Consider the following 25,941-nt stretch of genomic DNA (forward strand, 5'->3'; position numbering starts at 1 on the left):
AGGACCCTGACCAGCTTCTACACCCAAGCCATAAGACTGCTAAACAGTTAACCAAATAGCTACCTGGACCATCTGCATTGACCCTTTTTGCACACTTTTGTGTAAGGACAGACGCTAGAAGATGAGAAGCAAGTACAGGGACTGAACATTTCATAAACAAATGACATGAAACAGAACACGGACAGGGGTCTGGACAGGGGAAACAAAACAACATTAATGCTGACATGGGAAGAAACTGAGGAAGTGACAGATATAGGGGAGGCAATCAGTAAAGTAATAAAGTCCAGGTGAGTCCCATGAAGGGCTGATGCGATGGTGACAAGTATGCGTAATGATGGGCCTCCTGGCGCCCTCGAGCGCCAGGGAGGGGGAGCGGGAGCAGGCGTGACACTTTTGACTTATCACATAAGCTGCTGTTACTGTTTATTATCTATCCTGTTGTCTAGTTATTTTACCCCTACTTATATGTACATGTCTATCTCAATTACCTTGTACCCCTGCACATCGACTTGGTACTGGTACCCTGTGTATATAACTAAGTTATCGTTACTCATTGTGTATTTATTTCTCATGTTATTACTTTTCTTTTCTTCTCTATGCATTGTTTGGAAGGGCCTGTAAGCATTTCACGGATAGTCCACACTTCTTGTTTACCAAGCATGTGACAAATAAAATTAGATTCGATTTGATTTTGATTTGATTCCAGCTACCTGAGAGACCCTGTTTTTGTGCTCAGTGCTTCTTCTCTGCATCTCTCTCTGCCTTAGGCTCAAGTTGTGTGGGACAAGGAAGCTCATTAACCATATACCTCATATGCTGCTCACAGACTTCAAAAGCAAACATGTCTGGGACACAGCTTAGCTTTCTGCAATCTGTGGTTTATGTGCCTTGAAATAAAGACATAATAAAAATATGAATGTGTTGTTCTCTGTGTGTGTGTGTGTGTGTGTGTGTGTGTGTGTGTGTGTGTGTGTGTGTGTGTGTGTGTGTGTGTGTGTGTGTGTGTGTGTGTGTGTGTGTGTGTGTGTGTGTGTGTGTGTGTGTGTGTGTGTGTGTGTGTGTGTGTGTGTGTGTGTGTGTGTGTGTGTGTGTGTGTGTGTGTGTGTGTGTGTGAAAATGTTAATAAAAAAAGAATGCATTAAGCTTAATGAAGTGATGTCTTATGGCTGATATTGTGGTAAGAACCCCTAAGAATGCTTTTAGCTTTCAGTGTCTGGTAACTTTTCAACAATTATTCAACTCTTCTATTTAAGTCAGTTCATTCAAAAATTAACTAATAAAAACACATAGTTCAGATACAGAACTGTTTAACTTTTTATGTCCTTTTCCATGGGAGGAAACCCTGGGGGCACATGCTCCTATGCTCTGGGACACCACATTTCAGCACATACATCCTGCTATGGCTCCGCTTATGCTGGACGCTTCCAGGGCAGATCCCCAATAGAATGGGCATGGTGTTGTGTGCTTGTCTAACGGACAGTAAAAGTGCATTAGCACAAACCTACTTTGACTCAGTGCATTTCCTCGTGTTCATTAGACATGTTTGGAGCAGCTTTCCCGTGTTTAATAAAACTACAGTGCCCTGTTTGGGGGCCTCCGTCCGGCAGAGGAAAGATTTGAAGAAAATGTATTGGGTATGAATCCAATTTGTAACCACAAAGAAAGCTGAGACCATTTGAGATCTGCTACTCTTGCCATTTAAAATTGAAAGCATCCTATTGTTTTCCTTTCCTTATGCTTATATAAACAGTTAGGAGTTTGTAGACAGCTCAGGAAACATCACTCACTGTGGATCTACCAATTAAAGAAGATCTGCGATTACAGTACACAGGTAGCACAAACAGTGACTATGATATCTCCCACATTTTCTCACATACATGTGGAATGGTTGGGTTTTATCCAGCCTGGGTTTATGCTCTCCGTGCTCGGTTTGAGTCTGATGAAAGACCTGCTTTAAGGGATGAAACATGATGTTCTGTTTCACCTATAATCCCTCCAACTGCCTGTCAGCAGCAGGTGGGATGTTTCCACGCTGTGATTTTGAAAGAGCTGCATGTCGAAGTTTGTTAGCTGACCCAATAATGGTGACTGTAAAGTAAATAGGGTCAAGTCTGTGTTGTGTCCACAGCTTTGTCCTAACAAGAGATGGGAAACTGAAGGCATGTAAAAAATAAATAAAAAATACAAACATAGGTCAGTTAAAAAATGAATGCTATACTGTCTAGTCGGGTCCATAATTATTGGCACCATTGATAAAGATGAGCAAAAATATTTATACAAATAATGAGCTGTATTGTACACAACCATTTTAAAAATTATTTTACACTAATACAATTGCTCAGAGAAAGAGATTTTGTTGAACAAATAATGCAACATCTTAAAAAAGAAAGGGGTCACAATTATTGGCACCCCGTTTTCTATACTCCAGAACCCTCTCCTTTGCCTTTTTCGAAAATGTTTTATGAGATTGGATAACGCGTTGCAAGGGATCTTAAAACCATAACCCGACAGTATCGGTCCAGAGACCCCAGCAAAAATTATATTTTCATTTATCTGACTTTCATTTATCTGCATGTCCAGCTCTTCTCTTTAGCCTCACAATTAAGTGTTTTACCATTTTCTTTCCAGGACAACCAGGGCTACAAGTAGAATATGAAACAACTTGACATAAACAATAAAATAATGTCTGCCAAAGCAAAAACCTGATTAAAAAAAAAGGAATTTCTATGTATGCTGTAAGTACAGAAATGGTTTGATCAGTGGGTAAATTAATATACAACTAGTCAATGACAACTGTGTGGAGTTTGGAGTTTGTGACAACAACTATGTGAGATTAATACAGTATTATAGGGATTTCATATGACGATCTTCGATGTAGAAGAATCATTTATCTTCTAACGACTCTTGTGTAGCTTGGAAACAGAGGAAAACATACAGTACGTGTATTCGTGGGATTCTCAGCTTTTCATAGATAGCTTTTAATAGTTTGTAGCTCAAACCATTCAAACTGTACAGATGATTTTGGAAAAAGACCCTGCCACAGGCCCCTTTGGGATACGTCCTTATCTCGCAAACACTGCTTTAGTTATGCCCTCATTAATCACACAGACTAAGGCAGAGGCAACCAGGTTTTTGGCAAAAAAAATGTCCTAGCACTGGGTAGAGTTCATGATGCCCTTGACCTTAACAAGGGCCCCAGGACCAGTGGAAGCAAAATATCCCCATAACGTCAACAATTCATCACCGTATTTTACCGTAGGAATGGGGTACTTTTCTACATATACTTCTGTTTTTTACCGCCACTGGTGTGCGTGGCCAAAGAGCTCTATTTTCATGTCATCTGATCACGGCACAGGTTCCGATCTAAGTGCTGGATTTGGCATAGAAAAACAGAAGCATATGCAGAAAAGTACCTCATACCCAGGGTAAAAAATGGTGGTGGATCTTTGATGTTATGGGAATATTTTGCTTGCAATATGCAACATAGCTCAGTATTTGTATTATATATTACATACAGGTTTTTTGGGACATTTTTATCAAAGGTTGCCAATAATTATAGACCTGGCTATATCTACCATATACAGGACAGTAGATAGTTTATCTCACTTTTGATGTGTGGTGCTACCCATTCATCTGTAGTTTTGCAAGCTGTCTTTCCTTTAGAGGACAAGGGAATGGCTAATCTGTCAAAGATGCCTAATAAAACTCATTTCCACCCTACTGACATGATAAAAGGAACAAATAACTTTTAAAAGCTTATTTTGTGACGTGAAATATCACGTGAGGTCTACACCAGGCACCAGCTGTTTCTACTAGCTTTACTACACGTATGTATTGGTAGCACCGCCCTGGCCTTGTGGTCTGAACGGTTGAACAGGCGGTGGAAATGTAACTCAGACATTGAGGTTTACAGTAGTCTGTGAAGAAAATAAAGCTTAAAGCGCTGTAAAGCGCTGTAAAGTGCTGTAAAGCTGTTCTCATTTGAATCCTTGTTGTCTAAAAAGAAGCAATGAAACATACATAAACACAGTCAAATGTTGTGCAGTTACAATCCCATGACTTTATTTGACATTAGTCAAGTATGCATGTGGTTAGCATCTGCACCAGAGAGTCATAAGTTGTCGTACTATAGTTTTCCATCACCTTCTGAATGCTTTCAAATGTGCTAGGACTACTGTTTGAAATGTGAAAATGCTGTGATTTAGTTTTGCTAATTTTGTTTTACGTTTGAACTATTTCTGCCATTTAGTACTCAACAGTAATGTATTTGCTTTTAAACAGAGAATATAGATGTTTGAAACACATTTAAGATAACTTTATCTTAATTGAGTAAACTGCTGCTCTGTTACTTTTCAAACTCTGGCAACAGTTCTTAATTGGTATCTACTGTTATGTAAATACCTTATGTAATAAATATTTTTCTTTTAAACGGTGTGTTTCAACTGTTTTTGTGTCTTACAGTGACATCTTGTTTAAAAGTCCTGATAAAAAGTCATTGTTAAATTAAAAATGTAGATTAATTAGCATTGGATCAAAGTTGAGCTTTTCTATTCGGCTCCAGCCACATGTGGTCTGCAGACTGGATCCAAACATGTGGTTTTATTTAGCTTTGTGGAAAGGTTAAATAGGAAACTTGGATAACAGAAAAAAAGTGCTGAGTCTTTGCATATTATGAAATTTTCAAAGTCTCCAAGGCATTTTCACTACATATACTATATAGTACTTATCATTCTCTTAATATCGAGTAGGGGATCATATATGATTATTTGGGGGAGGGGGGGGTTGTTACCTATGATAGAAGAAAGGCTACTGTTGTCTCAACACATGTATCTTTTAACCATGATATCTATTTAATACCTATTTTTAAGGCACTTAGGTTCTGGTGGCCCAATGAGTCTGGACTATAGACATTGACTGAATCAAGAAGAGGAAAGGCAGAATGAGGTGCATATGATGACAGACTTGTAAAGAAAGAAAAATCTTTATTGGTTAAAATTGCCTTTCACAGATATAATTAATGAGTTTTTGTTTCTTGCTCTCATGCACTTACACACTGTACAACAGTGGATTTCCATGGAATGACATTATCTGACCCCATTATTAAACAAATGTACACCGAAGTGTGTCTTGTATTCTGAATGGAGGCCCTTTGCTATAGCCTTTTGAGATTATTGAAACCAGCGGTCACAAAAACAAGCCCTGTCTGAATGTATGTACTGTAGTGATTTCTGCCTGGTGTAGTAACATGAATTAGTAACTTACATATCAGAAAACACTTCCCCCTTTTTTTTGCCTCATATTACACCGTAGTCAAGATCTCAGTGCAAACACCATCGCAGCTGAATAACCCATGAAACTCTCTGTTGACGTACCGAAGTACCATGATGCAGAATTGGGAGAGAAGAAAAAAACACAGAAAACATGAAAATGTCCAATTGAAATCCCATCTACAAGTGTTTGGTAGTTGTGGAGCTACATTGGCATATACCTTTTAATATATTTGACTAAATATTAGTCTAGCTCTATAAGCAGTCTTCTAAAAACTCACATTGGTGAAACAGTTAGCTTGAATTACAGTACTAAAAATCTATCTCTCAAGCAGCAATGATTACATTGAGTTAAAAAAACAAAAAGGTCAAAGACAAATGATCATTCTACTGCCCTCCTCTACCATCCTACAGGAAAGAAAAGAAAAAGCAGACGTACACTTTCAAATGAGAACAAAAATAAAGGCTTTCTTTCAAAGATGCTTCGAGACCCAAATGTAGCAATAAGAAACTGTTGCTCCGTATTTCTCTTACAACAACTTGAGTCCACAGTCTGAAAGCAACCTCTTACCCACAAAACCCAAAACAACAAGTGTCAAATAAAACAACCGACACCACATAAATTCAAAGTTTATCAGGAAATGACAGTCCACGATAATAAAAGCAACCTCTTATTTGTTGAGAAAATTGTATTCTATTAATCATTTTTTATTATTATCAATAAATATGCAGGTGGGTGTAGTGACTTTATATCATTTATATGGATATGACCTTGGATAGTAGTACATTTTTATCTAGTGGTGGATGTACTGTTACTAATAAATAAATATTAATTCATGAAACTGAGCATCCTTCTTACAATCCTGTTTCACAAGACCGACTTGGAAGTCATACAGAAGACGAGTGTGACGGAGACATACAAGCCAAATGTTTTCAAACTACTTGCAAAGCATGGAAAAAGACACATTGCTATTATATTGAAGTGCAATCTTTCTAAATGGAATGTAACTGTGTGAGGCCGTATAATGATAAGTAATACATCGCCAAGGCATATTTTCTAAAGTGAAACGTGGGCACAGTTATCAGAACAGGGTCACATGCCCACTAGATGTTTTTGTTGTTAAAGCTTGTTAGCTCCACTAGTTTCAAAGTCATCAATAAATGTATAGTACCTCCAACAGTGTAAGTATTTTAATGTCTCTTTATTGACTCTCTAGTTAGGACAGTGAATGGGCTATGCCCCGCCCTGCCCCGCCCCGCCCCCCTTGTACTCTCTGTTCTCTGGCACCAAGGCCACCGACAGGGGGGGCTGGGGAGGGGCTAGACATCTAGATCGTCTGGCCTTGGCCGACTGCTCATGCGACTGCTGGCTCGACTGCAGGGCCTGGGGTCCATCAGGGCCAACGGCTGCAGCTCGTGCCCTGGGGTCAGTTTCTTACTCTCCTGGGTGTCGTCAGGGAAGTCAAAGGCCTGTGCATGGGAGTTGGAGATGGTGCTGCCATTATGGCCTAGGCGGTTCTGCTCCGTGCTGTAGTTGGCCCAGTTTTGCTCGTTGGCTTGCTTGTTGTAGTTGCGAACAGAGTTGGTTCTCTCCCCAGTGGCCAGCTTGTACCCCGGGGGTGACATGGGTGACAAGGGGGCAGTGGGAGAGGAACAGCCATTATAGTAGGCATACTTAGTGGTGGACAGATCCTTGGGAGTGGGGCTTAATGTCCCAGTGCCAGGGTAGTGGACGGGCGGTTGTTTCCCCTTCACGCGGTCTTTGATCCTCTTGAACGTCACGTAGAAGAGCTCAATGACATTCAGAACCAGGGAGACCAGAGAGACCACCAGCATGAAGATGATGAAGACGGTTTTCTCAGTGGGTCGGGAGAGGAAACAGTCTACTCTGTGGGGGCAGGGGGACCTCTCACAGGTGTAGACAGCAGCCAAGCTGAAGCCGTAAATGTACCACTGTATGACCAGGAAGCCCACCTCAAAGATGGACTTAAAGAAAATGCTGACGATGTAGGTTCTCAAGAGGGCTCCCTTCATCTTAACCTTCCCATGCTCCTCCAGCCCATGCTTGAGCTTTTTTAACTCAATCTTCTTCAGAGGTACGTCCACATCGCCTCCGTCGTTCTGGATGGTTTTCAGCCCTTCCTCTTTGCGGTTAATCTTCTGCTCTATTCGCAACAGGTAGAACACATGGGCAAGGTAGAGAAGAGTCGGCGTCGAGACAAAGATAATCTGTAGCACCCAGAACCGTACATGTGATATAGGAAAGGATTTGTCGTAACACACATTCTCACAACCAGGTTGCTGGGTGTTGCACTTGAAGGCGGACTGCTCGTCCCCCCAGGCAGACTCCACAGCGGTTCCCAGCACCAGGATCCTGAAGATGAAGAGGACAGAGAGCCACACCTTCCCTCCAGCCGTGGAGTAAGCCTGAACCTTGTCCAGTAGCCTCCCCAAAGCACTCCAGTCACCCATGATGGAGTTTTAGCTGCAATTAGACAGAAAATAATGAATATATTGTGTTCAAACATATTCCTATATACAGTAAACATGGTTATATAGCACTATATCTCAAGTTACATTTGTGAATCGGATCAAATCAAATTGTGTTTGTCACATACGCCGAATACAGTGAAATGCTTACTTACAAGCCCTGAACCAATGATGCAGTTTTAAGAAAATACAACAACAACAACAAAAACGTTTTAAAAAAAGTAAGAGGTAAGAAAAACAAATCATTAAAAAGCAGCAGTAAATAACAACAGCGGGGCTATATACAGGGGGTACCGGTACAGAGTCAATGTGGAGGCTATATACAGGGGGTGCCGGTACAGAGTCAATGTGTCAAATAAATCTCAATGCTTGAGGAAAATGTGTAACAACTAGGAGTCTTGCGATGGCTGTAGTGACGCACAGGACAAATCCAATTGCAGAAAAAAACCTGAACAAGACCAATGTCAACGACCACCTTTCACTATGCTTAATGAATCGTCAATCCAGAAAGCCAATTTAAAGGCTATTGTCTTCCTATTGGAAGTCATGAGAGGAGAATCCCGTTGTGTGGTCCTACCAGTGTTGATGGAACTTCTTAAAATACTGAGTAAGTGAACAGTGTAATCGTAGATGATAGGGCCCAGATTGGTGAAACACAAGCGCAGACATTTGTTTCCCCAAACATGCGCTGGGGACCTGTTTCTCAGCAAACCATCGTTTGTTAACAACTGTAATAAACATCGAAATAAGAGACGCCGACCAAATTAAAAGATGTCAAATAGCATATGTGTCAGCATTTGTCCATGTTAAATTGTGCCGTACTGTGTAATCTAAGGATTGCTATGCAAATTACCCCCCAGTCTCAAAGAAATGTATGGCAGTTTTAGACAGTTACTGTTCCGCACATAACACATGCAATTTACTAGTCAGCGGAGAAAATAACTACACGATCTTCATAATAGATGTGTCATTTTTATCCTCATTAACTATCATCCTCAGTAGATATCATTCCCAAAATCTGGTAGAAACTCTACCTGTGCAGCCTATGAAGGAAGTGGACAGTGTACGAAGGCACGATACTGTAGCTCTCTGCTCTCAGTGCAAGCCTAAGACTGGGGACCAACAGCTCTCCTGCTGGGGAGTGTCTGGAACACGCTCTCTCTGAGCCTCGGAGTCTAGAGCACAGGGCCCCAGTTCATTGTATGCATATTTAGTGACCTGCCTAGCTCGGCTACAAAGACCCGATTCTTAATGATACTAATGACACTGCACGTCAGATGGGAATCACGTTCGTAAACGTGAGTACCATCCGAATAGAGATTCTGAAAGATGTCAGTAAACAAATAAAGTCCCTGGAATGACTGCTGTTGAAGGGTGTACCAACATCATGGCTTCACTTAGCTAATACTGTACTGCATACTGTGCAGGATGCCTACAGTATAGTGGAAAATAACCAAGGACTGCTTCTTACTCAACAATGATGGTACCATGATAAAAATAAAAATGTAAAAAATGTTTCACTGAGTCGTTTATAGACCGATTTAATATCACAGTACCATTTGGAAACTTGAATAATAATAAAAAACAGGTCCATGTAGATATTGCTGGTCTACAGTAAGAAACCCACTGATGCCATCATCTCCCTGAGATCTCTGATCTTGAATTTATGTTATTACGGCAATGTAACGAGAAGTTGGGCGAATAAAGAAATGTGTAAGGTTGTAAGCACATCAGTTCAACTTCAATATTCCCTTAGATTGGAACTGTGCTCTGGAGATGCAAGGAAGACCTTTACAGATCTGAGTTGTCCAACTTGATCACACTTCACGAGGATATTCTATAAGGCCAAGGGGAAAATAGCAATGAAGCATGTCAATATGCTTGGTTACGATGTAGCTGGTTTTAAAACAAATCAATCCCTAGTTTACAGTTTATAAGCTGTTCAGTTAAAGTCCTCTATAAAGCTTGTAAAAAAAATATATCATTCCATGCTGCTTTGAGTAATTTGCCTCGGGTTACTCGTTTATCTTAAAAGCACTAAACAGACGAAATTGGTAGAAAATAAAACAACAAAAGAAACAGATGGATCATTTAAACTTTTCATTGTTAAAAACAGAAAAAATGAAATGTTTTATAAAGGATATATTATGGACCATACTATAGCAGATAGCCTATAGAAATACAATGCGTCTGAATTGGCACAGTGTGTCTGGATTCTGAGCGCAAATGAGTTTCTCCGCATAACTTCTGACAGTGACAAAAATATATATAGATACGAATTTTTACCTCTTCATGTCAATAATAGCAGTTGATATACCGCAAAGCTTACCTGGAAAGTTACTGAGAAGTCAGAAGAGAGCCCTTAGGGACTTTCTCCGCCACTTCTTGAAAACAGTCACCGCTATCTTGAAATCCAAGTTTGGGACCACGGAGAATCTGAGACTGACTTGTCAAACTTTCCTTGCTTATAACAGTCCACATACGGGCTGGGGGAGAGAGAAAAAAAATAAACGATGGAGAGAAAAGTTTGGAGTCAGTCACCTGACCCCTACGTCAAGACTTAGACATCCCTATGCTCGGTTTCTGTACTTTTCTTCTACTGAAATGTAATTGTGCAATAGAAAAATGAACCTTTTTTTAACAAAGATTAATAGCACCTTTTTCAGACCAGTATGAGTTTACCAAGATCAAGTGTACAGCCTATACTAAAGCGTTCTATATTAGGTCCTGTGGGCAAACCTGTAAACGAGTAGCCGAGTTGTGGAATAGGCTATGTTTTAATGGGTTAAAATCATTCATATTAATCGCATGTAGATCAAAACATGTTTGATAATCTTGTTTTTCATAATTTCTTAAGCCATGCTATGTTGTTGTCCTAGGTCTCCCTTTACGTAGTGTTGTGTTGTTTCTCTTGCGTTTTGTCCTATATTTATATTTAATGTATTTCTAATCCCAGCCCCCCATTCTGGCAGGAGGCCTTTTGGTAGGCCTTAATTGAAAATAATAATTTGTTCTTAACGGACTTGCCTTGTTAAATAAAGGTTCAATAAAAATGACGGACATGAAAGGTAACTTGTGTTGCGTGTGCTTATGTACAAAGATCTAGACCTATAGATAAGACTATAACATTATAGCCTATACTGCAGATCAGCAGTGCTGTTCACGTGGTCCTTCTGTAGCTCAGTTGGTAGAGCATGGCGCTTGTAACGCCAGGGTAGTGGGTTCGATCCCCGGGACCACCCATATGTAGAATGTATGCACACATGACTGTAAGTCGCTTTGGATAAAAGCGTCTGCTAAATGGCATAGAAGTTCATCTCAATCACCAAGTTTATGCTGCCATCTAGTGTATGCTCTGGGAAAGAGTGGCTGTGTGGTGTTTTACTCATTTCCGTTTAAACATTTGTCATCGCACTGTCAGCATAGAAATGAACTGTAATATGAACAAACACATACTCAATTCACTGGAATGTAACTTTACACTTTTTACATTTCTTGTAGGCCACTCATTACAGTATGCCACTTCACAGAGCAGAACGCCATCAAGTGAAATCTATTGGAAGCCTAACAGGTGTTTTTCTCTTCCCCCAACAGTTCAGCTTCGCTCTGGACTCTGTGTAGTAATGAGTGAGTGATCTTTATGTCCATCCATGTTACCGTGCCATGCTGATTCTGGATTGCAGAGGGTGGCTGTGTTCTCAGATGAGTTGATATGCAGTGGGCACTGTTTCTTGGCTCCACATTTTACTCTGGTGAAAATCAAATAAAACACCTTGACCACATTCAAAAGCAGAGACACACTGGCCACAACAAGCATGAATATTATGAAAATGGTCTTCTCTGTAGGACGGCACATGAAGCATTCAGCACCCAGTTTGGAACAGGGCTCTTGTTGACATTGGAAGAAGGATTTCATGACAAACCCGTATAAGTAGTACTGTCCCGCAATAAAAGTGAGCTCTAACACTATCTTAAAGAGCAATTGGGTCATGTAGCTACACAGCAGTATTCCCTTGATTTTGATTTTCCCCCTGTCATCTGTGTATTTGGGCTTCTTCAACGTGCCATTATCTTCTTGGCTGTGCAGAATGGCTCTCAGCTTGTTCTCCTGGCTGATGACATGCATGGCATGGCCCAGGTACAGAAGAGTTGGGGTGGAGATGAAGATGATCTGCATGACCCAGAAACGGATGTGTGATATGGGGAAGATCCAGTCGTAGCAGACATTTTCACAACCAGGTTCTTCGTTGTTGCAGTAGAAATCAGACTGTTCGTCGCGACCACACACTGTCGGCTCCAGCACCCAGAAGCAGGATTCTGAAGCTAAACGGGACACTTATCCATATCTTCCCAATCACTGTTGAGTGGGACTGCACCTTGTCCAGTAATTTAAAAGATATGACCAGTCCCCCATTGCGGCTTATTAGTATCTATGGAATAAGAAAAGGAGTAGTCTAATTACATTTTATTCAGGAATCCCTTCATAGAGAAATAGTGAAATCCTACTAAGATTATACTTCGACTTTGATAGTAGACTAGTGAGCTGTCAACCCGACTGGAGAAATACATTAGTTTCATAGGACTATTTTAAAATTAAGTTAAAATCATTTCTAATCAAAATCTATGATCGTTTACTGTATATTTCTATTGATATCTACATTTACATGAGATACTGTATTATCCTCAGTTTGTACAAAACGGATTTACTCACCAGTTTTGTTGCTCAGGTCAGAACTACATTTTCATCAACAAGCCGGAGGCGAGGAATAATGTTTGTGCCCATGGATTAGGATATTGAAAGGGTAGTCCACTCTTATAAACCTGATGGGTTTGATCAGCCTGACTCACAGTCACACTGCTTGCTTGTTGTCACACTTTGTCACGACTTCCGCCGAAGTCAGTCCCTCTCCTTGTTCGGGCGACGTCACCGGTCTTCTAGCCATAGCCGATCCACCTTTCATTTTCCTTGTTTTCCCACACACCTGGTATTCATTCCCTCATTACATGTCGTGTATTTAACCCTCTGTTCCCCCCATGTCTGTGTGTGTAATTGTTTATTGTCAGGTTGGCACTCTTCCAGCTGGTTTGCGCCGGGTTCTATTTTAAACCCGTGCTTTTGACAGCCTGTACTTTATACCTTGTTATTTTTGTACTCAGTGATGCCTCACCTGTTCTGAGGGCATTTGTTTTTGTGACCCGGTTGCGTTCTATTAATATATTGCCTCAGTAAAGTGCCTTGTCCACTCATCTCTGCTCTCCTGCGCCTGACTTCCAATGCACCAGCTACACCCACACCTCGACACACTTTTACACCAATCAGACTTCACTTATGGATTTGACCCATGCAACAATGGACACCATGAAGAGTGGATGATGCTCCACCCTCACCTCATGTTAACTTCAGCACCAAGAAGATCTGAACATGTGAGATCCAAACACACTCTGTGGAGTCATTCAACCCTCTCTGACTGTGCTGTCTGCAGAAAGTTAATGATTCTTACCAGATGTTTTTGTCTTATCTAAATGTTTGTGTCAGTACTTGAAATGACTGGACACAGCTGAGATCCTCCATGAGCAAACACATCTGTTGATGTTAGGCATCTTTGAATAGTACAGTTGCCTACTCTCTACAGTAGGTAAGAACCAAATACCATGGATCGTGGTTGATAACATCCATGAATCCACCATGGCCTTTTGGATTTCCAGACATTTGATTACTTCACAGGTATGAGACATTGGGAATTGACTGACCAATGATGACTTATTTAGTTGAAAAGGCGGTTCAGAGGAAGAGCATGAGTTCCGCCTTCCTTGGTTTAAACATTTGTAAAGAGGAATGAAAGTCGTGCAGGGTGTCAGTGCGTATGGGGGTGGACGGTGTTGACATCATAATGATACAAACGGATGTCAAACTGTAAGCGGAGACAATCCAATTCATCTAGAGAGTTCAGTAGAAAATGACTGGTGTGAGGAGACAGTGCTCACCACTGAGGTGAGAAAGATGCTTTGGTTTAACTGTTGTATTCAGCGGGTACTGTATCCTTTAGTTTACGCGGCAGCAAAACATGTACATTTTTAATAACACAATTATTATCACGTTTCATGTTTAATTTTTAAATCTTCCCTTTGACCATTTAGCCAAACTTCAATCATGGAGGACTGGTCCTTTCTTGCCTCCCTGTTGATTGTGAAACCACATTGGTTATGACTTGTGGATGACGTGGCTAACCAACCAATTTGTTTAAAATGTTAATGTTCTAGCCACATAGCCAGGTGTTGTAACCCGAATGTGAACCCCAACCTAGCAAGGGGGCAGGAGCCAAACCATGCCAGCTCGGCCGAGGGCCACGTGTCAGTTGTGGAAAACCGACACGGTTTAAGATACAAACTGTTTGATTGATACAGGTTACACGGGGTGCATGATCACAGAGAGTTTCTTTAAAGAAACCTACACCTTGAAGCTGACGGTGTAGGTCTGCTGTCAGATTGTGGTTGGCTTGTGCTGAAGCAGAAAAGGGTCTAGACATCCCTTATGTAGTCAACCTAGAGTTGGATGTAGTGGTAATGGGTAAAACCCTTTCAAAACAAAAATAATTGTATTTGAAATATTTTCTCCCCAATTTCGTGACATCCCCAATTGGTAGATACAGTCTTGTCCCGCACGGATTCTGGAGAGGGGAAGGTCGAGAGCCATGCGTCCTCCGAAACATGACCCTGCCAAGCCGCACTGCTTCTTGACACACTGCTCACTTAACCCGGAAGCCAGCTGCACCAACGTGTCGGGAAAAAACTGTATACAACTGGTGACCGTGTCAGCATACATGTGCCTGGCCCGCCACAAGGAGTTGCTAGAGCGAAATGGGACAAGGACATCCCAGGCGGCCAACCCCTCCCCTAAACCGGAAGAAGCTGGGCCAATTGTGCTCCGCATTATGGGTCTCCCGGTCGCGGCCGGCTGCAACATCGAACCCGGGTCTGTAGTGACGCCTCAACACTGCAATACAATGCCTTAGACTGCTACTCATTTCGGGGGGCCGAAACAGGGAATTCTGTCATGCCTGCTCCCACCTGCTTGTGTATTTTTTTCCCGGATGCCTGCGACACGGGACTAGGGGCCCAGGTACACAATAGAGAGGAGCAAAAAATAAAATAACAAACTAAATAAATAAAACATCAACAACATGACCATACATATTTGTGTGTGTCACATTAAGCTACTGAGCTTGAGCGGGAGGTTTGTTGAGAGACAGCCTCATGTACAGGCCGGTGGGTTTATTTAAAGTGTGCATTCAGAGCCTCAGATCCTATCACGGTTTTAATTTATTCCCAGTATTTTTTGACATCTATTCCTGTATCATGGTATGACCCAGCAGCTTATTTTCATCATAGTCTTATATCCTAGTAGCACCCTCAAGTTCAACACTATGTGCCCTGTCTTTGTATCGCTCGTTCTATTTGTTAACAATTATGAATTATTGTGTAATTCAGAGTTTGAGTAGATTTACCCATGCAGCACGGCAGGTGTAAAAGATTAATCTGGAGTTCATTGTGCTTTATGCAACTAGCTCTCACAGTCTCACGTTAGAATTAAACGTTCGTCCATGTCTCTCAAATGTTGTCACGACTTCTGCCGAAGTCGTCGCCTCTCCTTGTTCGGGCGGTGCTCGGCGTTCGACGTCACCGGTCTTCTAGCCATCATTGATCCTTTTTTCATTTTCCATTGGTTTAAATACACAACAGAGGGTTAAATACACAACTGTTTTCAATCCCATTCATTACCTGTTGTGTATTTAACCCTCTGTTTCCCCTCATGTCTTTGTCAGTGTAGTGTGATTGTTGTATAGGTGCGCGTCGGGTCCTCGTACCCATGTTTGTTTGTTTATGTACATTTATTGTTATGGAGCATACTCCGTGGACTTTATTAAAAGACTCCATTTTACACTCCATTTGACTCTCCTGCGCCTGACTTCCCTGCCACCTATTACACCTATGCATGACAAATGTAAAATATTGAAGTTGTTGAAAATGTAACATTTCTAAATGTTTAATTTTAAGTTTAGGCATTAATTCCTAAAAGTTAGGCATTAAAGCCGAATGGTTAAGGTAAGGGTTAAGGTTTGGGATAGGCTTAAAACAAAAATCTCAAAAACATCTTTCTATCGCTGGCTTTCAACTTGCAACCTTTGGAATCAGAGGCAGATGTGTACACCGATCCACCATCCCCAATGCCCTTGCAAATCCGAAATCTACTTGAAGGTAACAGCTCTCACTGTTGCCCCTAGTGGCCAGTTTCCACATCCTCTCCCGACTCTCAAGCAAACTTTCACTGAATAGTACAGACAGTAGATGACTCACTTGTATTGAAAATCTAACAGATGAGGTACTTATACTTGCGTCTTATAAAATTGAACCATAATTGACTTGTAATATACTGTACATTCCTGCAGATATACATATTGTGTGTAGTCTACAGCCTCATTGCACACACATTTGCTAGTCCATTATCACCATGAAGATTTTGTTGCACCTCTTGACCGAAGAAGACTATGCTATATTTACAGCTTATATTTTGGTCTGAGTCAATCAAATCAGTGATACAGTATACACATCATAGTCTAGTTTTGCTGCACAATTTACTTTTTTTTATATGCTGTGCCTACAGTATATTGACAGGAGAAAATATGATGTTATAAAACATCACACCAGTCACCTGTTTATCATTATTTAAATGTTTTCCTCACCTTATAACATAAAATAAACTCTAGGCAAAGCTCACATTTTTTACATTTTATTTACAACCACATAAAATAAATACAAAAATCAAACTGACATATTTACAAATATTGAAAGTCACAAATATTTTCTGGATTTTGTTTTGGTCAGCGTGGTTTCAATAACCCAAACAATGTATGATGAATCACATATTAAGATGATATTAACATGATCACAAAAAGCCAATTCGAGGACCATCTCACTGAGGAGCGACAAGACTGCTGAAAATTAGGTTGCATTGCATTTGATTTCCTTCTAGTGCTCACCATGAACAAATACAACATGTTGGCTTGGTTTACCAGAGGACAATAAATCAAGTTCAAAGTTTCAGTCCCGTTACACCTACTGCATCGTATTTACCCATACTTATAGAATCAAACCAAGCCTAACAATATTTTTTAGACACTGCATTATTTTAGGACTGAACAGTTTCAGTGTCATCCTTTCTCAGCCACTGAATAGCTGAGTGGTGATCAATGATTTCAGGCAGTACTGCCCCCATCCAGACAACTGTGCATTGCGATGGCTGGGACTTTTTGGGCTCGTCTTCTTGAGCCAGAGCCACACTTAGAGTATATCAAATAAAATATCTCCACCACATTCAGCAGCAGAGATACGCAAGCCACCACCAGCATGAAGATGATGAAGATGGTCTTCTCTGTTGGTCGTGACATGAAACATTCTACAGTGAACGGACAGGGAGCTCTGCTGCATTCAATTTTGGGTTCCAGAATAAACCCATACAAGTAATACTGACCCACTATAAACGCTATCTCAAGCAGAATCCTGAAGAATATATTGACTGTGTAACTAGCCAGCAATTCACCTTTGATTTTGACATGACCCTTCTCATCAGAATACTTAGGCATTTTCCCCATCTCATTGCCTGCCTGACTCAGCCATTGCCTCAGTTTGTTCTCCTTGTGGATGACGTGCATGACATGTCCCAGGTACACCAACGTTGGGGTGGAGACGAAGATGATCTGAAGGACCCAGAAGCGGATGTGGGAGATGGGGAAGGCGTGGTCGTAGCACACGTTCTTACAGCCGGGCTGTTTGGTATTGCAAATCATATTGGACTGTTCATCGCCCCACACCTTCTCCGCCCCTGCTCCGAGGACCATGATCCTGAAGATAAACAGGATGGTCATCCAAACCTTTCCAATGACCGTGAAGTGCGACTGCACCTTGTCCAGCAGCGACGACAGGAATCCCCACTCTCCCATTTTTATGCTGATAGCTCTGGCTAGAAAGATGTATAAAAAAAAAACATAAATGTATACGTTTGGGAAAACAAAGCGAAAGGTTCAGTTACACTATTGGCAACATTCTGACAAATGATTGGAAATCTATGTTGAGAATGAATGGAAAAAATACCAGAGTGGATGAACAGAGAGCAGTCTGTGTTACGGAGAGAAGAACACCAGCTGTTTATAAGATGGTAAGGCTATTTCTTTGAGTAAAATAAGCTATAAAACACATTGCCTAAATGGAGAGATTCCACATGCTGTCTGTTATCAAGAGATTAAGTGTATTCTAAGTCAAAATCTGATGTATAATATTTGAGCATCAGACATTATAATTCAGTTTTTCAATAGGAAAATATATAATGTTTTTTTTATTTTTATATATGCAGTACATTACAGTCAGACCCAACATTATTGGTACCCTTGATAAATGCACACCTGTTTTCAATAGCTTTCAATAGCTAACCTTGCGAGGATAATGGCACTAAACATGTCCTGGTACTTGTTAAAGGGCCCGAGGACCAGTGGGAGGCAAAATAGCCCGATAACATCAAAGATCCACCACCAACATATTTGATGTTATGGGGCTATTTCACTTCCACTGGTCCTGAGGCCATTGTTAATAAGGTCATATACATCATGAACTTTACCCAGTACCAGGACATTTTAGACCTGGTTGCCTCTGCAAAGAGGCTAAAACGGACAAAAGTGCATCTTCCAGCAAGACAATAACCTCAAGCAAATATCAAAATCCACAAAGAAATGGTTCATTGACAACAAAATCATCTCAGCCTCCGGACTTGAACCCCGTTGAAAACCTGTGGTTTGAATTGAAGAGGGGATCCCAAAAGCACAGACGAAGGATATCAAGGATCTGGATTCTGTATGGAGGAATGGTCTAAGATACCTCCCAATGTGATCTCTAATCTAAATCTCTAATCTACTGTATATCTCTTTCTCTGAGCAATTGTCATAGAATAAAATCATTTCTATATTTGTTTGAGAATACAATATAGCTCAGTATTTCATACTCCCTTCTCTTGCTCATCTTTATCAAGGGTGCCAATAATGATGGGCCCGACTGTACATTCTGTTTTGAGTATCATTTTTTTTTACAAATTATTTTGATTTATTTGTATGATATGCCCAAAGTATGTAAGTGTAAAATGTCCCAAATACCACAAAATCAATATTTCAATAAAAACTCAAACTTTTGTTTCTAGGTTAATTAAAGATATGTTTAAGCCTAGGTTGTCCCTCTTACAATGGTTCAAGCGTATTCAGAAATCATTTTGCTTTTGGTGATATTAGATTAGCATTCTTATGTGTTTTCATGTAAAGGGAAAACAACAAAATAGTTCATTAAATATGTCTTACCTTTTATACAGACACCTTCTGGGCAGAACACAATATCCACCAGTTGTAAGTGGCAAATGTTCAAATGCTACGTACTGCTACTAGTTTACCTTGAACTTCAGTTTTGTCAAATTACACAATTGTCTTATCGTGCGAGCTGAAACGTTGTGCATGGAAATGATACATCTTCTGTTTAGAATTATATGTTCATGGGAATGATTGTACAAGTTAATAATTGGCAAAACAATGATAAGGTACATTTTAATGTTGAGTCATTTTGTATTTCCAAAATGAGTCAGTAATAACCATGAAATGGCATTGTAATCTAAGCCATAGCCTTTGCTAATGATTCTCATTGATAATGTGGGTGGTCCAGGTCTAGGTAGGCAAAGGGTAATATAAGTTCATGAAATCTGACATCAATATTTTGGGGGAGGGGGAAGGGGGTTTCTTTGGATAGTTTTCAGAGTATACTGTATGAAATTGTATTTTTGTTGTTGACAAGGTTCTCTCAGAATATGTGTCATGATTGACATTAATAGAGTTCTGGCAAAAAGTAAGGATACTTATTTTATTATACTATAGCTATAAGCCCCTTTATTATGAGGGTTGGAGGATGTGCCATTCTTCATTTTCAAGTTGTGCCTATATAAATATTTTCATATGCAGTCTTGCACTCCTAGAACATTTATCTGGATTGGTATTTTGGCAAAGTTCTGGTATAATAATAAGCCACTTTATTTTGAGGGTTGGGAGACATACAGATGTAGGATCTTAATTTGAGCCAGTTTACTACAGCAGGAAAATAATCCTGCAGCAACAGGAAATGTGAATTATTAGGTGGATTATAATTCATGGATTTTTTGTAGGGGTTGATAAACCTTAAATAGACTACAGCAAGAAAATAGTGATCAAATTAAGATCTTATTCTTCAGTGATGTTCATTTAAAAGCAATATTTCCATAAATGCTGTCCTAAGAGACTCTACTATTCATGTGTATTATTGTAACATGTTTCAGTGATTGTTTGATGAGTTTTCAGTCTCTAAGGTTCATGCAACCACCATTAATACAAACATTTAAAACATAATTTTTTTACAATATATTTTATTTATTCCTTCAAAACAATAAACACTGCATATCTAGATTGTATTGTAGGATAGACAATATCTCAGTTGTTAACATTCATCAGGCAATATACAAATAATTTCAAGACCCCAGGTGGTAGGGATTTTGGCAATGAGGCCCTTTATCAACTTCTCCATGCTAGCAGATACCCATAGACTTCCAGTCATTGTGCTAACGCTAGTTAGCATGGGCTCACGAAACCTCTAACTTCCTTCATACTGGACATGGAGACATAGAAATAGTATCCACGAATTCATCTGACTGGGGAAATAGATTTACAAAATCCCAAAGCTTCCTATAACAGAAAATGTTACATAGAACATACCATTGGGATATAATAACTGAATTGCATTTCTATTCAAGGTGTATTGGCATTGAACAGTAAACATTCACAATTGAACAGTAAACTCTGGATAAGAGCGTCTGCTAAATAACTTAAATGTAAATGTAAATGTAAACATTCAACATCAATAGATAAAATACACTAACTACTAGTGCACTGCGTTTAAATCAATAAACATAAGAAAGCAAAACAGGTAGTGTATTCATTCAGATTTTCAACAATACAAAAGATCAAGATACAATCATGGCTAATTAACTTTCAAGTGTCTTAGTGGTCACCTAGCAACCTTTTCTCTTGTGTGGCTCCATCCAGACTACCCCCTAAACTCTGCCCACTCTCAAACCCCAGGTTCATCTCGTTCTGTTTCAGTGGGTCCATCTCAGTATCCACGCGACCAGACCACCCAGAGGAGTGGAGGGTGGCGGGGTTCGCTGCTGACGTAGTGTGATGAGTGCGTCCCTTGGAGCCGCCACATCTCACTCTTGTGTAAAGCAGATAGAACACCTCAATCACATTCAGAGCCAGAGACACACAGGCCACCACCAGCATGAAGATGATGAAGATGGTCTTCTCTGTGGGACGAGACATGTAGCATTCTACAGTATAGGGACAGGGAGATTTGGAGCAAGGGAACATGGGAACCATGACAAACCCATACAGGTAGTACTGGCCAACAATAAAAGCGATCTCTAGAATGATCTTAAAGAATAGCTGGGTCATGTAACTGCCCAACAAATCTCCCCTAATTCTGACCTTCCCTGCTTCATCTGTGTATTTGGGCTTCTTCAACGTGCCATTATCTTCTTGGCTGTGCAGAATGGCTCTCAGCTTGTTCTCCTGGCTGATGACATGCATGGCATGGCCCAGGTACAGAAGAGTTGGAGTGGAGATGAAGATGATCTGCATGACCCAGAAACGGATGTGTGATATGGGGAAGATCCAGTCGTAGCAGACATTTTCACAACCAGGTTGTTGCGTATTGCATATGAAACCAGATTGTTCATCGCCCCACACGCTCTCCGCTCCAGCACCCAGAACCATGATTCTGAACAGGAACAGGACACTCATCCATATCTTTCCAATGACCGTTGAGTGGGACTGCACCTTGTCCAGTAACGTGGAAAGAAAACCCCAGTCTCCCATGTTTGCTGATGTTCAATGGCTTTCTGAAAAGGAGAAGAAAATAACCAGTTAATTAATTTGACAGGAGAAGGCCCATCTTATTAGTGAGTCAGGTTGTCAATGTTTTCCACTTCTCTTGATATCCTTAATCATTACTTTGATTTTTGGGGCACGCACACAATGGCATCAAGACCACATTCCTAAAACTGATATCCCTCTATCATTAAGACAATACAATATATATATATATATATATATATATATATATATATATATATATATATATATATATATATATATTACAACATTGTATGTAATAACCCTTCTGTATTGAAAGATAACCCTCGTTCAAAAACAAACTTAAAATGTAAGTAGTTAGTCACATAATGAAAAGCAACAAAAACGCACATGACAGGCTAGATCATAGTTTATGTCTAGTATGTATTGATTATGAGGAAAAGTTGATGTATGCCTTATTTACTATTAATAATATGTTCACATTTTATGATAATGCATGGTAATCAGTACACCCCAAACACCTGACATACTGAACAGTCTACTACTATAATAACTTAAATAAAAATGAATTCGATCCAAAAGAATTACAGAACAAACTACTACTTGTTTTTCTTTAAAAAATGACTCAAAGGATAGGAAAATGTGAAGTGAAAAAAGTTGCCTCCTACCTGGTCCTGACTCTATGGAGAATAAACATCTTAGACCAACTGATCACTAACATGAGTTGAACCTTGAGTTTTGGAGGATGGTGGTAAGGATTGCATCAGGTTCCCTGTCACGTTGTAATAATCAGCTAATTCAATTTGAAAAGTTAACCTGTAAAGGACTAACAGGAAGAGCTATATATAATGACTGACAGAAAGATACACACCCACAACAATAAGAAGCATGCACTCAACAGACTTAACAGGAACACATCTAAAGAAATAATATTGTATTGTAATGAATTGATAACACAGGGCCCGGAGTTGTCCCCAAAAATAGGCATCATGGTGTCCGAAACATTCGAACCAAACACAATACGAGCCAGAATCATTTCCTTATAAAATAATCATTTATTAAATCAAGATTATAGTGTTATATGAATGACATCTACATATACATTCAATGTCACAACCAATAATAAAAATCCCAAAGAAATATTTAGAAAATTAAGAAATGCATCTAATATAAAGAAACATATTTATATTAGACAATATATTTCCCGTGGTACAAGCTCAAACATGAATCCTTTATCACATAAAAACACAATGAATATTTTACTTATTAGGAGAAATATATATGGCTGTAGACTGGCATGCGAATCATTGAGTCAACATTACAAGCAGGCTTTGTGAAAAAGAATGTGTACAAAAGCTGACATCTTAGATGTGGACTTCCCCCATGTTAGCAGTGTTTTCCTCAGAAGCCACACTTTTCGTCACCCCACTGCCCAGCTTCCTCCCCTGCAGCTCCAACTCCAGATTGACCCAGTTCTGGATCATCTGGTCTTTGTTCTCAAAGGCCTTCCTCTCCAGGACAGGGGTGACCGGGGTCACTGTGTAGTCCTGCCGCCTGTCCAGACACTCTTTGACCGATTTGACAAACAGGTAAAAGAGCTCAATGAGGTTGAGGAGTAGAGACACACAGGCTACCACCAGCATAAACCAGATGAAGACGGTTTTCTCTGTGGGTCTGGACAGGAAACAGTCCACCTTGTGAGGGCAGGGGAAGCGAGCACAGATAAAGCGGGCCTGGAGGGTGAAGCCATACAGGTAGTACTGTCCCACGATGAACCCCACCTCTAGAAGGATCTTCACCAGTACGTGCAGTACGTAACTGCGTAACAGACGGCCACGCAGGTTAATCTTTCCATTGTCGTTGCTGTACTTGGGGACTTTGTAGCCCTTCTTCAGGAAGTTATTGGCCTGCTCATCCTGTGCTTGCTTCTTCATCTTCTCCCGGACTTTCTTCTCTACGTGGATGATGTGGAGGACATGGCCTAGGTACACCAGGGTTGGGGTGGAAACGGAGATGATCTGAAGCACCCAGAAACGGACGTGTGAGATGGGGAAGGCGTGGTCATAACAGACGTTCTCACATCCCGGCTGGTCTGTGTTACAGACGAAGTCTGACTGCTCGTCCCCCCACACCTTCTCTGCCCCGGACCCAAGGACCAGGATCCTGAAGACAAACAGGACCGTTAGCCAGATCTTCCCTATGACCGTGGAGTGGGACTGCACTTTGTCCAGCAGCCGGCCCAGCAAGTCCCATTCACCCATTTCGATCAGTTAGACAGTTTGCTGTGGAAAAACATATCATTGATTTATCACATGGTGGATTACTGTTATGACTACAACTGTCAAATGTTTTTAATGTTTTAAGCAATGTTTTAGAGAATAAATAGATCTCATAACAGCATGAAGTAACTGTACTAATTAAAATGTATCAATGATTTGTCAATCAAGGACCTTCTTTATCGGTTAATTTGAACCATTGAGTACATTGATAAGTGAAGGCCCTTGAGGCCCAGATATCAGGAGCCATTACAATAACAGACCTTTGCAATCTGGTGGGAACCAAGGACCTGACCTTGTTAAACCCCCAAACATTGATTGCTTTATTCAGGAGGCACAAGACATTACAATTATTTCCTGCCTTTCCATTGCAGTTTCCTGTGCCACAATTTAATTCAGGGTCATTTACTGAATGCATACTCAAAATGTAATCTTTGCCGATCAACATTTTCTGAGGAAAAACCTCTCACTGCAGATAGACTACGCGTACATCTTTGATGAAAAACGAAGTATTGTTAAACAGATATGTTCACATGTTATAAATACTATAATTATAGGCTATGTCATTACTTTTTAGTCATGGTCAGCAAATCTCATCAACCCTTACAAAATATCCCTTTTATGTACATTTCAATTGATTAACCTCACTGTCTATGCATTATGACTGTCTAGTATAGTATTACCAATCAGAGGCAATGCACTTAACTATTTTAAGAGACCTTTGCATTTTCGTAATAAAAGAAGACACCATTACATCTCACTTTCTAATGTCATGAATGCAATTTGCACAAACCTGGTATTTGATTGTGTAATAATCATAAGTCAATTGCTTGCTTTTTCAACTTACCAACGGACAAGACATGCAGAAAGTTTGGAGCTCTCAGTCTCTCAGGAGAGTGATGTCAGAGTGTAGCCGAGGATCCTCTCAACCTTCCCCTCTTATGGAGGCACCATCCAAACCACAACAAAGACTACATATCCCACCTCTTAGTCATGATACCATTCAATGACCTGTGGTAGTGTTGTTGCCCAAGGTGAAACCATAAAATGATCATTTAGGTTCATATGATATCTACTGTATGGCTATACCATACATAGAGGCAGGGTGTGCCAATATCCGAGAAATTAATTAATGAATTAATCTTAATGGTTGTACAGTCGTCTCAAATAAAACTGTGAAGGACCTCGGCGTTACTCTGGACCCTGATCTCTCTTTTGAAGAACATATCAAGACCATTTCAAGGACAACTTTTTTCCATCTACGTAACATTGCAAAAATCTGAAACTTTCTGTCCAAAAATGATGCAGAAAAATTAATCCATGCTTTTGTCACTTCTAGGTTTGTCACGAGTCCGACCGAGGGTAGTTCCCCTTCCCGGGCGGGTGGCGCTCGGCGGTCGTCATCACCGGCCTATTAGCTGCCACTGATTGTTTTTCCTCCCCCTCCTTGTATGTTTAGTGGTAGCACCTGTTTATGTTTAATTAGTTTGTCTTTATTAGACAGCCGGCCCGCCTGGTTGTTGTGCGGGATTATTTTATTGTAAACCTTCGGCTCTGTTGTAGAGGTACGTGCTTAGTCGTGATTTTTTCCTATTTGTACTTTTCCCCCTGTGTTTGGGAACGTTACTTTTGTGTGCACCCTGTGGTGCGTTTGGTGCTAGTAAAGACGCACAGCATTGAACTCTGTCTCCTGCATTTGACTCCACACCCACGACACCCGGAGCGTTACAGAATCCCGCAACTATCAAATTGATAGAGTCAGCAGGAGCAGCAGCCGGCCCTCTCCCTTCGATGGAGGAGAGGGTTCTCCACCACACCACCGTCCTCCATCGGATCGGATCCGCGATGGATCAGGTGATGGAGAGAATGGAAAGATGGGAGAGGAGTGGTCTCCTCTCTCCACCTTCGGCACCCACGGTTCCG

General features: G+C 40.5%; 4 protein-coding genes and 1 pseudogene across 5 annotated transcripts; all 5 read right to left on the reverse strand.

The window, feature by feature from the left end:
• Window positions 1–4,962: 4,962 nt before the first annotated feature.
• LOC123995063 (gap junction alpha-1 protein-like) lies at window positions 4,963–10,241 on the reverse strand. Its single transcript, XM_046298353.1, has 2 exons — window positions 10,087–10,241; window positions 4,963–7,752 (listed from the first exon to the last, which is right to left on the reverse strand). Exon 2 carries the CDS (start codon window positions 7,737–7,739, stop codon window positions 6,588–6,590), a length of 1,152 nt encoding a protein of 383 aa, XP_046154309.1. The 5' UTR covers window positions 7,740–7,752; window positions 10,087–10,241; the 3' UTR covers window positions 4,963–6,587.
• Window positions 10,242–11,153: 912 nt separating this feature from the next.
• On the reverse strand, window positions 11,154–12,171 carry LOC123995917 (annotated as a pseudogene).
• A 4,358-nt stretch (window positions 12,172–16,529) lies between these two features.
• LOC123995745 (gap junction Cx32.2 protein-like) lies at window positions 16,530–19,294 on the reverse strand. 2 transcript variants are annotated; one of them, XM_046299418.1, is made up of 2 exons: window positions 19,154–19,294; window positions 16,530–17,775 (listed from the first exon to the last, which is right to left on the reverse strand). In XM_046299418.1, exon 2 carries the CDS (start codon window positions 17,753–17,755, stop codon window positions 17,012–17,014), a length of 744 nt encoding a protein of 247 aa, XP_046155374.1. In that variant the 5' UTR covers window positions 17,756–17,775; window positions 19,154–19,294; the 3' UTR covers window positions 16,530–17,011. The 2 variants fall into 2 exon arrangements, with proteins under 2 accessions (XP_046155374.1, XP_046155375.1); XM_046299419.1 differs by lacking the exon at window positions 19,154–19,294 and adding an exon at window positions 17,907–17,926.
• Window positions 19,295–19,877: 583 nt separating this feature from the next.
• Window positions 19,878–22,542, reverse strand: gja13.2 (gap junction protein alpha 13.2). Its single transcript, XM_046299393.1, has 2 exons — window positions 22,411–22,542; window positions 19,878–21,768 (listed from the first exon to the last, which is right to left on the reverse strand). The coding sequence occupies exon 2, from the start codon at window positions 21,743–21,745 to the stop codon at window positions 20,870–20,872; it is 876 nt and encodes a 291-aa protein (XP_046155349.1). The 5' UTR covers window positions 21,746–21,768; window positions 22,411–22,542; the 3' UTR covers window positions 19,878–20,869.
• A 241-nt stretch (window positions 22,543–22,783) lies between these two features.
• On the reverse strand, window positions 22,784–24,925 carry LOC123995779 (gap junction Cx32.7 protein-like). The gene is made up of 2 exons (XM_046299453.1): window positions 24,866–24,925; window positions 22,784–24,024 (listed from the first exon to the last, which is right to left on the reverse strand). The coding sequence occupies exon 2, from the start codon at window positions 24,001–24,003 to the stop codon at window positions 23,107–23,109; it is 897 nt and encodes a 298-aa protein (XP_046155409.1). The 5' UTR covers window positions 24,004–24,024; window positions 24,866–24,925; the 3' UTR covers window positions 22,784–23,106.
• Between the last annotated feature and the right edge of the window lie 1,016 nt (window positions 24,926–25,941).

Source organism: Oncorhynchus gorbuscha, linkage group LG14 (genome assembly GCF_021184085.1).
Source record: "Oncorhynchus gorbuscha isolate QuinsamMale2020 ecotype Even-year linkage group LG14, OgorEven_v1.0, whole genome shotgun sequence".
In the NCBI taxonomy this organism is placed as follows: domain Eukaryota; kingdom Metazoa; phylum Chordata; class Actinopteri; order Salmoniformes; family Salmonidae; genus Oncorhynchus; species Oncorhynchus gorbuscha.

Bases quoted from the DNA above. Each gene is read 5' to 3' on its own strand.
- LOC123995779 (XM_046299453.1), bottom strand. From the start codon at position 24,003: ATGGGTGAATGGGACTTGCTGGGCCGGCTGCTGGACAAAGTGCAGTCC.
- gja13.2 (XM_046299393.1), bottom strand. From the start codon at position 21,745: ATGGGAGACTGGGGTTTTCTTTCCACGTTACTGGACAAGGTGCAGTCC.
- LOC123995745 (XM_046299418.1), bottom strand. From the start codon at position 17,755: ATGGGAGAGTGGGGATTCCTGTCGTCGCTGCTGGACAAGGTGCAGTCG.
- LOC123995063 (XM_046298353.1), bottom strand. From the start codon at position 7,739: ATGGGTGACTGGAGTGCTTTGGGGAGGCTACTGGACAAGGTTCAGGCT.